This window comes from Astatotilapia calliptera, chromosome 7 (genome assembly GCF_964374335.1).
Source record: "Astatotilapia calliptera chromosome 7, fAstCal68.1, whole genome shotgun sequence".
Lineage (NCBI taxonomy): Eukaryota > Metazoa > Chordata > Actinopteri > Cichliformes > Cichlidae > Astatotilapia > Astatotilapia calliptera.
Genome location: NC_137428.1, coordinates 7,317,501 through 7,334,901, shown reverse-complemented (window position 1 = coordinate 7,334,901; position 17,401 = coordinate 7,317,501). Strand labels below are relative to the sequence as shown.

General features: G+C 42.1%; 1 protein-coding gene across 2 annotated transcripts in view; it reads left to right on the top strand.

Annotated features, from left to right (window-relative positions):
* The window catches only part of grk3 (G protein-coupled receptor kinase 3), a 101,542-nt gene extending 85,323 nt beyond the window's left edge, over nt 1-16,219 (top strand). The window contains exons 15-22 of one of the 2 annotated variants that reach the window (XM_026172666.2): nt 2,953-3,053; nt 4,029-4,095; nt 5,474-5,569; nt 13,180-13,342; nt 13,429-13,565; nt 13,706-13,744; nt 15,634-15,747; nt 15,838-16,219. In XM_026172666.2, coding sequence (XP_026028451.1) covers nt 2,953-3,053; nt 4,029-4,095; nt 5,474-5,569; nt 13,180-13,342; nt 13,429-13,565; nt 13,706-13,744; nt 15,634-15,747; nt 15,838-15,999 — 879 coding nt within the window. In that variant the 3' untranslated portion in view covers nt 16,000-16,219. The remainder of the gene's footprint in view (nt 1-2,952; nt 3,054-4,028; nt 4,096-5,473; nt 5,570-13,179; nt 13,343-13,428; nt 13,566-13,705; nt 13,745-15,633; nt 15,748-15,837) is intronic. The other variant, XM_026172667.2, reaches the window with a different exon arrangement.
* Nucleotides 16,220-17,401: the final 1,182 nt, after the last annotated feature.

The following is a 17,401-nucleotide window of genomic DNA, read 5'->3' as shown; positions in this document are numbered from 1 at the left end:
TTTGGTTGTTTTGAGTACCACATAATGTACCTGGGGTCGTTGTATGCGACACAAACACAACGACAATGGAGGATGTCGAGTCAGTGGTGTACCTGCTGCTAAGTCTGTTGCTTTGTGTCAGACTCATGGACCGCTGTATTGGTTTGTGTGCGGCCGTTTCCCTCGTTGCCAGGTTTCAAAATCGGCAGTTTTGATTTTCATGAAGTAGTTGCTCTGTTGGAACCTAGGCCGAGCGGGTACTGAAAAAGTACTCGGTACCATGTACTTTGGCACCATACACCATACACCATTTTGGCCAGAATTTTAATAATAATAATAATGTATACTTTATTGATCCCTGTGGGGAAATTCCTCTCTGCATTTAACCCATTCACTCAGTGAAGCAGTGTTGATGTGTTGTATTGAAGAGATAACAACTGAGTTGAAGTAGGGCTGGGATGGATTTAAGTGTAATACTACGTTTGCATTGTGGGTCTATGAAACTCTCCTTAACAAAGCCTTTGAGGAAAACAAAAAGCACACATCCAGAAACAGAATGACACACCCACTGTTAATACACTGCCCCCTGGTGGTGAAAGTTCAACTCTGCACTGGGTAACTGCACCAAGCATCTATAAGGTTTGCTAGATGGGGTTGATGAGGCAACATTGCACAATTAACTATTATTACACAAAGTAGCTTAGAAGGACTGGAGTCTACTCTGAGTGTCTGTCTGAGAAATTTGATGCTGAGCGTGTGGGATGGATGGTGTCTGCTGAGCCCACCCACGACATGTCTGCTTTACCCTCCTCACATCCACACCAGACTCGTGCAAAGGCGACATATCATGTTAGAGTGCAGGCAGGTTCATCGTGACAAAGCACAATGTGAATGTTCACCACAGCCTGACACTCATCTCTCTGCCTGCCAGCTGCAGCAGCTGTCCATCACAGGGGAGTGGAGCCAGAGATCTGGCTCTGTTTGTGTGTTTTGTCAGGACATGAAACAGTTGAATTGTGACGGTGCTCCATCCCTCACATACACTGAGCATGCCTGCTAAACAGTGAAAGTATGATCTTTCATATCATAATAAATCCAGATTAGGATTTTAATCCAGCCACTTAATCTGGTTTTATCCTCTTAATCCTTGTCTGGGTGTGTATCTGTGTTTCAGAAAGGGGCTGGGAGAGGAGGAGGATTGCGATTCATCCATGAACAGACTAAAAATACTGCTTTATATGCCCCAGTGTTTATTAAACGTGATGAATGGTTTCATTACATAAACATGAAGGATGGAGAGCACAGTGAAAAGGCTGAGAGCTGAGCAGCCAAGACAGGAAGAGATGAATGGAGCAGATCTCAGTAGATGGCATGTCTGAACTTTGAAACACCTCCATGAAGCAACTGAGCAAAAAAATCCAAGGGTGGAGGCTAACTTGGGTTGTAGCAGGGGGCTGTATGAAGAGAAATGGGCAGGTGCTAAAACGGCTGTTGACTTATCCCACTTATCAACCCTGTCTGTCCGGTGAAGGGCAAAGAAAAGAGAGTATGAATTACACTCTGCCTTCAGATGAGACTAGAAGAAGAAGAAGGACACTTGAGTCATTGAGCTTTCCAGACTTTTAGAGGAAAATGAAGGGTGGTTAAAAATAAAACTTCAAATTTGAGTTTGCTTTTAAGGGAAGGCTGTGCTATACTGTGGGGAGAAAAAGTGAGGTATAACCGCATGCCACACTTTCTGGATGCTGCTCGGCTCCGTTTTTTTCACCTTTTTGGGGGCAGAACCTGCAGGGACGCGTTTCATGTGTAGAGTCCCAAAAGCTAGTTGGAAGAGATTCTTGGAGCAAAAGACACTAACTCGTCTGCAGGTTTCATTTCAAGCTGAACTTTGTCTGGTGTTAAACATCAACTGATACAGCTATTACAAATATTGTGAATGTAGGAAAAGCCTTTTAGTATTCACATCATTTCATTAGTTTGTTTTACTGAACTCTTCTAACAACTGTAACTGCCTAAAGTTCTGAAAGTTCATTTTTGGTGATTTTAATTGGTAAATGTTCTGTATTTGTATAGCGCTTTTCTAGTCCCTAAGGACCCCAAAGCGCTTTACACGTCCAGTCATCCACCCATACATAGTTTAACCAAATTGACACAACCAGTGCAGATGTACACGTAGTTAAGATACTGCAGAATTATCAGCAGCACGTATTAAAAGATGTGAGAGAATGGAGTCGTGATCATGATGAGTACATGCAAACTTCTGACCACAGCTGTATAATTGCTGATCTAGTTGTTAACACATTTGCCCTGCACACAAAAAAGGCTTCTTTGTTTCTGGGAGCAGACCCAGCCTCGGGGGGTCACTACTGAGTATACTCCTACTGCCTAGATTGTTTTTTGTTTTTTTTTTGGTTTTTTTTGTTGTTGTTGTTGAAAAGTTTGTGAAGGTGGACCATAACAGCTGTTACTTTGGTGACTGGTGTTTAACTTTTGTTTTTAGTGGCCTCAGCTGTAATGGTATATACACTTATTCCATTTTTATTTACTCTTTTCAAAGAAACCTTAAGAACTCTTTCACCTCTTTATCAGTCATCAGCTGAACATGTAGTCAGTGCAAACGTAACATAAAAATATTACATCAGTAAGATCAGTGAGGTGAAAAGGTACTGCTTCAGTAAGTTGTACTTTTTTCATAATGCCTTATTGATATGTATTGGCTGTACCAATTACTCTGACCATTCTATCTACACGTACTCTGTCCTCCATAGATGCAGAGGTGCTGGCCCTGAGTTTGTTGCTTTTATATCAGCTATCTAAGCCTGTCTGTAATCAGAGGAGTTTGGATGTTATTTTATTTTTAAGCAAAGTGTTCACTGCAAAGTTCACTACTCAGTTCAAACATCTCACTCTCATTCCCTCCTCTTCCCTTCCTTCCTCCCTTCCTTCTTTCCTTCCTCTCTGTTACACCCGCAGAATGTGGAGCTGCCAGACTCTTTCACTGCAGAGCTCAAAGATCTTCTGGAGGGGCTGCTGCAGAGAGATGTATCCAAGAGGCTCGGCTGCCAGGGCCGTGGGTATGATATGCACGCACCGCACACACTTATTTTCATATTTTAGTGAGGACCTCTAAGGGTACGTTCACACTGCAGGCGAAAGCACATCAAATCCAACTTTTTTGACCCATATCCGATCATGGTATGACAGTGTGAACAGCACAAATCCGATATTTTCAAATCCGACCTGGGTCACTTTTGTATGTGGTACTGAATCCGATACATATCTGATGTTTTAGTGTGTGACGTCTTCTTTTGCACATACGAGCCGCTTTGAGGGTTCACACTAGAGCGCGTTTGCTGTCACATTTCATTTGTAGTGTGAACAAGCAGACAAAAAAATTGGATTTGATCAAAAAATCAGAATTGAGCATTAAGATCTGCAGTGTGAGCGTAACCTAATTGACATAATGCCGCTTACCCTAGCCAATAAAAATGAATGCCTAAACCTAACCATAAACTAATTGTAACTAAAACCACATTTTGAGCCTCAAAAAGGCCTTCAGACACATGGGGATGGGCACTTTGTCCCCATAAGTGACTGTTGGTCACCACAAGTACACACAGGCTAAATTTCACATTAACCTCTGTCATGTATCAGTGTTTACATACACAGGCATGCAGATGAATACATCAGTTAGACAAATTTTGCTAAATGTGCTCATTAAGTCTGATAACACTGGGTGGTGTAGTTTGCAGTCCGCTGGAGACAAATGGTGGTGGACATGAAGTGGACTAATAGAAGCTGAGTTCATAACTAATTTGATCATTGCTGTCATTTTGCATCAGCTTATAATTAAAGCCAAGGGATGGATCTTTGTCTGCTTGGGGTTAAATGGCAGAATTGTGTGCGTTTGTCAGAGGGCTGTATTATGGCAAACAGTGCCACCTAGTGTGGATATGAGAAATAACACTGTTTTGTGTGTGTGTGTGTGTGCGTGTGTGTGTGTGTGTGTGTGTGTGTGTGTGTGTGTGTGTGTGTGTGTGTGCACGCAGAGCCTCTGAGGTGAAGGAGCATCAGTTTTTCAAAGGCATTGACTGGCAGCAAGTTTACCTCCAGAAGGTAAGTGAGGTTCACTTCTGTTGTGAATCTGCTTTATTCTTTGTTCTCTCAGGATTTCTTGCCTGGAAGCTTATAAGTCTGGTTTCCATGATGAAGCTAATTAATGTACAGTGTTTGATCAGACAGCGATCACAAGGTATCCAACTCTGATCTATACTATTATAATGCAGGAGAGGTCATCAGCAGGTCTTCAGAGCTATGCTGACAAAAGCTGCAGTAGCTGCTGGTTATGTACATTTATAATTGTTGCTGTCATGATTAGCAAAGAAAAAAAAACTGACAAGTTGAGCCCACTTTGAATATGACATTATATCCACAAGTCTGATACTGATACTCAGTATCAGATGAGGCACAACTATTCATGCGATAAATTAATGAGTTTTGTGAGGTTCTTCAACAGCAGAAGAGTCTAGCTCAGGGGTGGGCAATCTCAGTCCACGAGGGCCGGTGTCCCTGCAGGTTTTAGATGTGTCCTCGAACCAACACAGCTGATTTAAATGGCTAAATTAGCTCCTCAACATGTCCTGAAGTTCTCCAGAGGCCTGGTAATGAACTAATGTGATTCAGGTGTGTTGACCCAAGGTGAGATCTAAAACCTGCAGGGACACCGGCCCTCGTGGACTGAGATTGCCCACCCCTGGTCTAGCTGATTCTTGCCATAGTAATGAGTCTGTGACGTCTGTTTCTGTCTATCAGCCTCACATCTCTACAGTAATTATTTCATTCACAGCCTTACAGCAGGTTTTACTCGCCTCACCTGTTGACGAGTCATATTGTCTCCAAGGCCACAAACTTATCTGTTTTTGCCCCCAGTTCACATACTATAACTGGCCACATTAATTGTTGCTCTGCTTTTGCCATCCAGTTCACTAAAAAACTACGACTTATTGGCATCCATTGCTGGGCCAATGTTTACTTAGGAGTTAGCAGTTAGCAGGCAGTGCTAACTTCAGTGGGTAGGCTTTCAAATCAGTGTGAACAACCAGACCAAAAAAAAAAAGTGGATTTGATCAAAAAATTGGAATTGAGCATTAAGACCTGCAGTGTGACCTTAGCCTTAGTGACCCTTTGACTTAGGGTCAAAGAGCAGAGTCTTTGTTAGGGTTAATATATCATTCAAACTGAAAGCCACATAAAATCTTGGAGTTTTCCTCCAATCAGGTAAACTAATGGAGGCTAACTAACTGACTAACTCTGAATTGGACTACATTAGTCCATGCCAATTACTGTTGCTATGGTTACCTTGAGGGAAGAACTACTACAGGACTGTTGCTTTGCTAACACTCCTGTTTTGCTTTTATCGTCCTCTCACTTGTTACACGTTTTGCCTCATCTTCTGAAATCCATGTGTCTGTTCTCCCCCTCTTCCTCTGTCCAGTACTCTCCTCCTTTAATCCCTCCAAGGGGAGAGGTGAATGCTGCAGATGCTTTTGACATTGGATCTTTTGATGAAGAGGACACCAAGGGCATCAAGGTAAAACAATCTTACACTTCCATCTCCTCTGTTTATTTTAATTCAATTTAGTTTTATTTATATAGCACCAAACCACAACAACAGTCACCTCAAGGTGTTTAATATTGTAAGGTAGACCCTACAATAATACATACAGAGAAAAACCCAACAATTATATGACTCCCTATGAACAAGCACTTTTGCAACAGTGTGAAGGAAAAACTTTTAACAGGAAGAAATCTCCAGCAGAACTAGGCTGAGGGAGGGGCGGCCATCTGCTCAACCGGTTGGGGAGAGAGAAGGAAGACAGAGATTAATAACAAGTAATGATTCTATGCAGAGGGGTCTATTAACACATGAGTGAGTGAGAAAGGTGACTGAAGAGGAAATACTCAATGCACCATGGGAATTCCCCAGCAGCCTACACTTATTGCAGCATAACAAAGGGAAGTTTAAGGGTCACCTAATCCAGCCAAAAGGAAGTTTTTATGCCTAATCCTAAAAGCAGAGATAGTGTCTGTCTCCCAAATCGAAACTGGAAGCTGGTTCCATAGAAGAAGGACCTGGAAACTGAAGGGTCTGCCTCCAATTCTACTTTTAAATACTCTAGGAACCACAAGTAAGCCTGCAGTGCGAGAGTGAAGTGCTTCTCAGGGAGTTTTTAGGACATCCTGATAATAACGAATTACAGTCGTCCAGCCTAGAAGTAATAAATGCATGAACTAGTTTTTCAGCGTCACTCTGAGACAGGATATTTCTAATTGTAGAGATGTTGCGCAATTTCTAATTGGTCTTGTCTTGTAGCACCTTGGTTCCTGGAGGAACGTTGTTTCGCCTCACTGTGTATTTTTAAACTGTATATGGTTGAAGTGACAATAAAGTTGAACTTGAACTTGAAATGAAAGAAAAGCAGTCCTATATATTTGCTTTATATGTGCACTGAAGGACATATCCTGGTCAAAAATGATTCCAAGGTTCCTCACAGTGTTACTGGAGGCCAAGGTAATGCCATCAGAGTAAGAATCTGGTTAGATACCATATTTCCAGGAATTTTAGGGCTGAGTACAGTAACCTCAGTTTTATTGGAATATAGAAGCAGAAAATTAGAGGTCGTCCAGGTATTTATGTCTTTAAGACATTTCTGCAGTTTAACTAATTGGTGTGTGTTATCTTTCTTAATGGATGGATAAAGTTGGGTGTTATCTTCATAGCAGTGAATATGTATGCTATGCCTTCTGATGATAATGCCTGAGGGAAGCTAGTTAACGTTACAGGGATGGTTGGCTCAACAGTGCTCTGACTTTTTGCCAGCCCGGCTACAGTGCTGAAGAGAAACCTGGGGTTGTTCTTATTTTCTTCAGTGTTCAATAGGGCTGCTCAATTAATCGAATTTTAATCACGATTACGATCTGGGCTTTCAACGATCATTAAAAATGACTGAGCCGATTATTAGCCCCTCCCTCGTGCTTTACTCTCGCGCTGCTCCGTGTGGCAAATCCAGCACACCTCTCTGCATTTCGAACACGTTTCACAACAATTAAGAACAGCCAGTGTTGCCAACTTAGCGACTTTGTCGCTATATTTAGCGAGTTTTCAGACCCCCTTAGCGACTTTTTTTTCCTAAAAAGCGACTAGCGACAAATCTGGCGACTTTTTCTGGTATTATTGGAGACTTATTTATGACGACTTTTTGACGTGAAAACGCGTATCGCTCTTACTCTCAACAAGCAGCGGGTGCTGCCGTGGGCACCTCACCCGTGCCAAAGCTCTCCCAGGCGGAGGATAGTCCTCCCCCGCTGTTATCAGGGCAGGAGATGTTCACACCTATGCGTCCAAAGGGCAAATGAATCGCGCATGAGTGAAGCCGCTGCTCCCGCACTGACTGTAACGCAGTCAATTCTTCTTTTACTGTTATGCTGTTTTGTGGATCACAAGGTTTAAAACTACTTATAAACAAACACTCTCACACACAAAGTAACTCCACCAGAGCGCCAATTTCGGGTCACTTTTGCCAGTCCAGGCCCGGATAAAGGAGCAGGGTTGGAACTGTGACATTAAAAAACAATAATTGCTAAAAGAAATTTAATTTGTAGTTCTAAATAAATTCTAACTGCATTTAGGACGTTTTTACTCACTTTATGTCTCTTCCACGATGTTATTTCTCTCTCCAACAACGTAGGTTACAATTACATTAGCATGACCAATTATACAAATTAGGCGATGACGTCATTTGGCGACTTCTAGCGACTTTTAGGACAGCCAATAGCGATTTTCCTTACTGAGGAGTTGGCAACACGGAGAGCAGCGGTCCCCAACCTTTTTTGCGCCACGGACCGGTTTATGCCCGACAATATTTTCATGGACCGGCCTTTAAGGTGTCGCGGATAAATACAACAAAATAAAACTAGTACTGGTACCGAAAAAAAGAAAATTTATTCATAACACACGTGAAAAGACCAAGGAAAACTGAGTAAACGATAACAAAATAACGCTGAAAACCGATAAAAACCCTGAAAACCATACATTTTACACCTGAGCCTCAACTCTCGCGGCCCGGTACCAAACGACTCACGGACCGGTAACGGTCCGAGGCCCGGGGGTTGGGGACCGCTGATTAAGAGTTAAGTAAGTAAGTAAAGTAAAATTTTATTTATATAGCACATTTCTAGATAAGGGATCACAAAGTGCTTTACAAGGTATAGACACAGATTAAAAAGACGAAGTACAATCAAAAGTTAACAAAATGCAATTTTAAAAAGATGTGTTTTTAGCTGTTTTTTAAAAGTAATCAGTGAATCAGCAGATCTTAAGTTCTGAGGAAGAGAATTCCACAGTCTGGCGGCCACAGTAGCAAAAGCTCGATCACCCCTAGTTTTCAGTCTCGTATACTTAATAACAAGTAGGCCCTGACCACAAGACCTCAGAGACCTACTAGGGGCATAGGGCTGTAAGAGTTCAATGATGTATGATGGTGCTTGTTCTTGAAGAGCCTTAAATGTGAGAACCAGAATCTTAAAGTGGACTCTGAATTCGACAGGGAGCCAGTGTAACTGTATAAGCAGCGGTGTTATATGTGAGTATTTCGATGTTTTCGTCAGAAGCCTTGCTGCAGCATTTTGGACAGTCTGCAGACGCTCCAGGGAACTCTTGTTTAGACATGTAAACAGTGAATTGCAATAGTCCAGTCGTGAGGAAATAAAAGCATGAATGACAATCTCCAGTTCAGTATGAGCTATTATGGGGCTCAATTTAGAAATATTTCTTAAATGATAAAAGCAAGACCGAACCAGAGATTTGACGTGAGTATCCAATGTAAGAGCAGGATCGAAGGTTATCCCTAGGTTCCTGATAGATGGTTTCACAAATGTTGAAAGGGGACCAAGAGCATTCATTATGCTGGGTACATGTCTGTCTGGAGCACATAACAGGACTTCAGTTTTATTTTCATTTAGTTGGAGGAAATTGTCGGCCATCCAACCTTTGATGGTTTCCAAACACACATTTAAAATCCGCAGTTTAGAAGCATCTTCAGGTTTAAAAGATGGACCCGAGGGAAGCTCGGAAAGCTAAGCAGAAGTTATTTGGAGAGGAGAGTGACTGCCGTTGGTTGAAAAGAGAGGTAAAAAAAAAACCCTTCAATGGTGTGGAAACATTATGGGTTCGAGGAGTCAGACGTGGATCAAGTAGACATAGTGTGTAAACTTTGCTACGGTGTCGTAGCTGCACCACAGAGCAACACTGCAAAGTTCACTAAACAGATGTTTACATTTTTCATTTATTTTTTATATTGCAAACATTTGCACTGTTATCAGTATTTGCACACTATTTTATGACAATCTTTAAAGTCATTATTCAATACATTGTTATTGTTAAATAAATATCGTCAAATAATCGAGATCTCAATTTCAGTGAAAATAATCGTGATTATTATTTTTGCCATAATCGAGCAGCCCTAGTGTTCAATAGTAAGATGTTCTAGCTTCACTTTTTTTTTTCTTTTTTTTTTCTTTTTTTATAAAGCAGAAAACTATTTTTCCAGGTTAAATTATGATCTTCTAAATTTGTGATAGGGCATTTCCTCTCAGCTTACGAGTTATCTGCTTTTAGGGTGAATGTTTGAGTGTTATCCCAGGGAGTCAAGTACTTCTGATTTGAGGCTCTATTTTTCACAGGAGCTACAGTATCCAGTGCCATACTCACTCATATAGTGAGGAGGTAAAATTATTAACAAGATAATCGACCTCTGTCGGAGTAGTGTTCAGATAGCTGCTCTGCTCTGTGCTGGTACAGGGCATTGAAGATGATAACAGCACATGAATTATATTCTTAAACTTAGGTAGGTCTTTCAGAAAGACATTTACTGTGATGAAATCTACTCCACACTGCTGTGTAATCGAAGCCAATTGAGTCTAATAACAGATTAAATGCCATGTTGAGGCTGTCATTTTTAGCATCTACATGGATGTTAAAATCACCCACAATAATTATTTTATCTGAGCTGCGCACTAAATCATATAAGAAGTCTGAGAAATCAGACAGCTTCACTGTGTCCTACCCACTGGCTTTTATTTTGTTTTTTTCCCCATTTCAGTAATTGCGTTATTAGTGGATAATCCACTTGCTGCTGTTCTTAAAGTGCAGTCACAGTTTACCAGCCATCCACACGTTACATGTTACACCCTGTACTCAGAGCAGCTTCAGCTTTACTTTGTTAGATTACATTTTGTGACAGTAGTCCTCGTTCTGCAATGAAAACGTTCTGCCAGTGCACCCAAACAGCAGAACCAAACAATGACTGCTGTTTGTCACATGTACTTGTTTATTAAAATGTTGGCAGAGGAGTGCCTTATAAATTTCGCACACATGTTCTTCCTTTAACACACAGACATGTAATAAATCTGTGGAAAACACTGCTTTATTTGTTAAGCTAGGTAGGCTTTTAACCATAATCTCACAGACATTAGATGTTCTTTGTCCCATGATGTTTATGTTTCAATTCCCTTCATGTTAGATTACCAGAGATGTGACACCATGTGTGCAGTGGGCTGCTGTGTTCAGCGATGTGCTGGTTTCTAGTCATACAAAGTGTGGTGCAGAGAGAGTCAGACAGCAGCTGTATTTTTCTGTAACGTGGAAAGTTCACCAGGGCAAAGAAGAGCTGATCAGAATGAAACTTCTTACTAAAATTACTAAATATTTTTCCAGGAAATGAAATTCCCAAGAGCTGTAGTGCATGTTCACAGCAGGGCTGCAGCCCGAGAGGTTTAAATAAATTAGCCACTTGATACAGCTCAGTGGCATCTCTGCTTCCTGATTTGTCAGACACGCCAGCCTGCTTGCAGCTGCAGGTTTTTAAACATGCAGGCTTAGAATACTCCATCTTATGCAGGCTTATTTAAGTATACTTATTAAAGCATACTTAAATAAGCATAGACTGGTGGTAACTTGGACATGAACTAATTAGATTTTTGTGCGCCAGAGTTAAAGGTCAAGGGGAATCTTACTTAACAAGCACATTAATTATCGCTTTTTTCCACAAATGTCCAAGTCATTATATTTTGTGTTGAGTGTGTGTCAACTTAGAGTGTGATGTCATGTTGTGCAAAAGCATGTTTCTAGCCATAATTCATCACCGTATCTCAGGAGTGGAAGGTGAAAAAGATGTTCAGTGATCTCTCAACCATGATTTCAGACTGTGGTGGAAGAAAGCACATAGAGAAAGTGAGTTTGTAGAAAGGGTTCATAGAAAGCTGCTGTATAACATTAGCACCAGTCTCCTGGTTGCTCTGCAGCAGCAGTTTCCTCTTTCATTAACATTAATGTTGCTGCAGTTAACATTTATTTGTTCTCTGTTGCTCCAGCGCACAGAAATGAAACACAGGAGCGTTTGTTTGCATTTCCCAGATGGAGTTGGTCTTTAACGGGGGACTAATCATCATCATCATCATCGTTTATTTATATAGCACTTTAAAAACACACAAGGCTGACCAAAGTGCTGAACAATAGAAACACGATAGATACCATAAGAATAATAAATACGATAAAATAATAAACATAGCGAAAACAATAAAATATAAGTAAATACAAGTCAGTCAACCACTGAATCAAAAGCCAGTGAATAAAAATGCGTTTTCAATCTGGATTTATAAACCAGCACTGATGTAGATTGCCTAATGTGAAGAGGAAGATTATTCCAAAGCTTAGGAGCCACAATAGACTAATATTCAAAACAACTGCCAGATAGTAAAGGTTGGAGCATTAACACACCAAGGAAGGTGTGTAGCCCCAGTCCACCCTGGTGTGAGCAGATAGATTACTGCAGTATGATTGATTTAAATAGGTTAGAGATATTCTGTAACACAATACAGTTGTACAGACTTAAGCCTCCAGGATCTCCGACATGGTAGGATTTATTGCAGGCCATTTATATTAGACTGCTTAGTATTGGCTGTGTATCAAATGATCTGCCAGCAGAATGTAGATAAGTAAGAAATCCATTTCTAAAGACTTCATTTTAGTAAAAAAACAAAGAAGAAAATGTCAGATCCCAGCAGATTTAAGACACCTGTTTGGCATTGGACATGTGGCAGTAGGTGGAATATTTTACTATCGATGATGTAATGTTTCCAGATGTTGTTGCAAAGAACAGTGAACTAGACTATTTAAAGGACTGTTTAAGCATTTTGGAAAGCTGATTTTTATTTATTTTTTTTGTCCCCAGACAGAAAGCTAGGCCTCAGATTTCCCTAAGAGCAGGAGGAAAGATTTAAAGCACAATACTCTGAGACAGAATAGGGCTTAGCTTACGGTGACCATGTGCTGTAAAACACAGCACAATGTCAGAAAAGGCAGCAGCATTTAGGGCCAGTGTTTGGTTCATTGTTTTTTCCTGTGAGTGGATGTTTCACACGGTCGGGTCTGTCTCTGGTGACAGGTCAGTGTCATTTCCTCTTTCTGTGCTGCTCTTCCATTCGAAGAGGAAAGTCTGAAATCCGGAGTAGATTTCCAACTTGGAGAGTCAGAGAAGAATTGACCTCACAGCCCAAGATGGCTGCAGTTCATGTAAACATGAGTAGAAGCCTAAAACTCGTCATTTGTATTGCTGCTGTTGTGCAAACTTAACCAGGCGCCATCATTTGTACTTATATTAGAGCTATTTCTTATATTTTGTAAACTTTGCAACATATTATATTATTTAATTTAGCTCAGTCTGTTACTGCTATTCTCTTGGCGCAACTGTAACCACATAATTTCCTTAGGGATTATTAAAGGATTCTGATCACGAACGGACTGTAGCTGCAGTTTTAAGAGGAGCAGACAGGAATTGTGTATTATTGCTACATATGGATGACTGGCTCAACCTTGCTAGAGGGCCAAAAATAAAGGCAACTTTACTATTGAATGCCTTCAACTCAACTTGACAGAAGGCTGAAATCATAAAGGCACATTTTAACATCAGCTCCAAACATCATCAAACAAAAACTGAAGACTTATATTTTTTTTGATTCGATGTTTTGCACCTCAAGGCCGCTGTAGGAATTTGTCACTTAGGCTCTACGTCTTGGTATAAGCATATGTATAACTAAACATGCTGCACTCTGTCTGTGTTTGTGCCTGCGTGTGTGACTTAGCTGCTGGACAGTGACCAGGAGCTCTACAAGAACTTTCCTCTGGTCATCTCAGAGCGCTGGCAGCAGGAGGTGGCAGAGACTGTCTACGAAGCTGTCAACTTGGACACCGATAAGAATGAGGCCCGCAAGAGGGCTAAGAACAAGCAGCTGGGCCACGAGGAGGGTAATGATGATAACGGCCAAATCCGCACACAGCCCAGTACAGATATCCTGTCAGTACACCTCCTGACTGTGTGTCCCTTTGTGCAGACTATGCCTTGGGGAAGGACTGCATTATGCATGGCTACATGCTGAAGCTCGGGAACCCGTTCCTCACTCAGTGGCAGCGCCGATACTTCTATCTGTTCCCCAACCGTGTGGAGTGGAGGGGAGAGGGCGACACTCGGGTGAGTCTGCCTCACAGCATACACTTTAAATTCACTGCACGTTTGTACGTCATGTGACCGCCTATCATGGGCTGAGGGCTTTCGGCTTGTTCATCATTTGGTCAGTGTGTCTGTCTGTCTGTGCTCATTCCACTCTGAAGGAGAGGTGGCTGAAACCTCTGAAAAAGCAGAGAGACTGGGTGAGTGTTACCACCAGGCTCAGGTCCCTGCTGTGTCCTCAGCACCCCTGCTGTTTAGAGTTGTAGTCTGCCTCCCCGCTTGAAAGTTGGTAGTCAGTCAACTTCAGTTTTTACTCTTTGTCGATCTGGTTTTATGGTACTGCAAACGTGTCCGATCACGTGCACAATTCTAGGTGGACCACCCACCCCAAACCTGCTCCCATGCATTTCTCCACAGTCTGGACTGCACGTCACTGGAAGCAGATTATGGAAATGTCTGCTCGGTGTTGATTGGTTTACAAGTGGGCAGGGAGCAACAGGAGAGGTCACTGGGAACAGGAGAATAAGAAGAAAATTTGAAAAAACGTAAAGATCAGAACATAAAGCATTAAATGCACAGAGTGTGGCTGCAGTGTTTAACACTCAAATTCACTTCAGCTCTTTGTATGTTTGCTCTCCTCCGCGGCCGACGGACCACCAACAGCACAAGCAAGAGTAGCTCGCTGCCACCGTCTGACAACAAAGCTCACTGCAGGCCTCAGACCATCTCAGACTGCAGCTATTAGCCTAACAACACAAGTGAAGGAGCACTTGCACGGTCTTGATTGTGTTAGTGTTTCCATGAAGTACACTGCTTACTTGTGTGTAAGTGTAATGTGTGCACTGAACTATACTTTCATCAAAACTAAAGGGAAAACCCAGCTAGGCTCTATCTGAGAGACTTTAAAATAAACAAACAAACAAAAAAAAACCACACACACACTATTTGTGCTTACACTGGTGTGTTTTACATGTTAATTACCATGTGGTCATATCTCGGTGTTTTATACACAGAGCCACCTGGTAGAAACACATATGATCCTGGGACTTTTCCCCTCCTGGATGCTCTCTATTTGTTATGCTGAGGGTTTTTTGAGGCGAACATGTTTATCCAACACACCCATTTTGGTAGTTGCAGTGGTCTCCCTCCAGGAATCTGCTGACATTTGTGAGTCCTTGCATTGAGACTGTTGTTCGTTGCCTCACTTAAAAAATTGTGGGGGAAAAGTAATTCGTAATGCTTAGGAGGACTTGATGGTAGGTGTGGATTTAGAAAAAAAAAATTTCCAATTCAAATTAATTTTAGCTTGAATAACGCAATATCGATTCAGTAAATCCTGAATTGATTTTTAAACATAAATATATAAATATATCCAAACTATGCTTCACATGTGATAAACATCGTCATGAATTCCCTCTTACTTTTGCCGCTTTGTTTCCACCATGCACAGCCCCCCCCTCAAGTGTACTTACATTTCAAGTCTCAGTTTTCTGCATTATTCACTTACTTATTACGCACCAGTCTACCATTGTGCGTTTTATCCTCATTTAGTTTGGCACAGAGACATCTGCTGTGAAGCTTACACTCTGATGAAGTCTCACAAGTGTCAGCTTTGTTTTTATGCATAGATATAAAAATATGGATATGTACTGATCACCGATAAATGATCAGAATTATAGTATTTCTGACTGTGTGAATCAAAATTGAATTGAATCGAATCGAATCAGGACCTTCGGAATCGAATTGATTATAGAAATCAGTGACAATACCCAGCCCTACTCCATGGCACAGAACAGGGCAGTCACACCAGCTGCGGCTGTGATGCATCGACGTGTAGTAGGGTTTCAGAAGGGTTTGCAGTACCAGCGTAGCTACAGCAGAAATTTAACACATAAGTCTAAATTCTCCATTACTCTTCTTCATGAGTTCCTCCGTGACTGTCCTAACACTCCCTGAAATCCTCTGTGCCAGTGCTTTTTAGTGCTGTAGGGGTAAGGTGTACATCTCTGCAGCAGCTGTGAGCCAGAGCCAGAAGTCTTGTTGGTGAAATCCATCTGAACACTTTGTGATCACTCAATTATCTTTGCAGCAAAACCTGCTGACGATGGAGCAGATCGTAACCGTGGAAGAAACGCAGATTAAAGACAAGAAGTGTATCCTGCTGCGCATCAAAGGAGGGAAACAGTTTGTGCTGCAGTGTGAAGTACGTCCTCTGGCTGTTGTATGCTTTAGTGCTGTAGAGGAGATGAATGAAACAAGCTGATGTCTTTTTTTTTTTTGTGTATGTGCGCAGAGTGACCCAGAGTTTGTGCAGTGGAAGAAAGAGCTGACTGAGGCGTTCACGGAGGCCCAGAAACTTCTGCGTCGCGCTCCTAAAGTCATCGGGAAAGGCCGTGCTGGAGTAGTGGAGCTTTCCAAGCCCCCCCTCACACACCGCAATAGCAATGGCCTGTGAATACACAAGAGCACGCATATACATAAAAACACATGCACTCACATTGACAGACACACACACACACACACACACACTGCATCCCACCTCCCACCCCCTCATCAGCTGCAAGACACCTGCCCACATCACCTCAGTGTGTGTGTGTGTGTGTGTGTGTGTGTGTGTGTGTGTGTGTGTGCGTGCGCGTGGTGCTGATGGCGCGCACACAATGACGACCAATCAAGAGTGATATAGTGATTTTTTTTTTTGATTTTTTTTTTTTTGGGGGGGGGTAAATGTGTGTGCGTTCTGGGACCCTGCCAGTCAGTAAGAGGAAGAAAGGATTTTGAACCATTGGACATTTGAAGAATCCCCGCATGAACTTCACAAGGACTAACGGCTGCTCCTCTCTCTGTTTGCCCCTCCTCAACCACCTCCCACACCACACACCTCGCTGTTGAAATCACATTAATCAGGAAGTGTCCTCCCACTCTGTGTGCTCTCAGCAGCCTGATGGACTCCTCCACAGAGCTGATGCTCAGGTCCAGAAGAGACCAGGCTACCACAGAATGTAGAAAACAAAGGCTGGTTGTCCTCATCCATCCCTCTGAAACATTCCTCCCTCTGTTACTGAAGTGCAAAAAGTGCCAACATTAATATTTTACTTGAGTCACCTGAGCGCCCAGGAGGATCCGCTCTGCTGGCAGATGGCGCGCCATCCCAACCTCCCGGACCCTCACAGTGTATGTGTGGAAGGCTGTTGATCATTCCAGCGCAGGTACAGGAAGCTTCACATTGGCTCTAGTCACCACAGAGACTGAGATTCCATTGGCTGACAAACAGCAGCTGGTTGCTATGGTAGCCATGAAGATTGGTGTACATGTACTGGTAACCATGGACAACACTGTAACTATAGAGGAGCAGGAGGGAGGCAAAGACTATAAAGACAATATAAGCACCCTTTTGTCTGCGCACCGCTGCTTTACTTCAGTGTGTTAGCTTTATCGCAACTCCTCTGTCTGCCTTTACAGGATTTTGTTGGTGTGGGGTCTTTCAGAGGTGGCAAGAGAAGGGCTCTGAAAGAGCTACAGAGCTGCATTACCTCAGTTGGACTGTGCCAGTATGAGTACATCAGAATGTAAGAACCTGTTCCCAGGCAAAGCACAAGAATCAGCAGTCTGTTCCCGCTCACACATTGTCCATGCAGGGCAACAGCTTGGAGCAGTCAGCTGTTGTGGGCAGACTGTGTGTAGGGAGGAGGATGAAGACAATAAGCTGAAGCTGATTAAAGGAAAAATCCACCCTCAAATACCCCAGTTAGATGCATAGATCTTCTATATGAGCTTTCATGTTCATGCTATTTCAGGCTCTTTTTTTTTTTTTCTTTTTCTTTTTTTTTTTTTTTTGGTTTTTAAGTGGTTGAAAT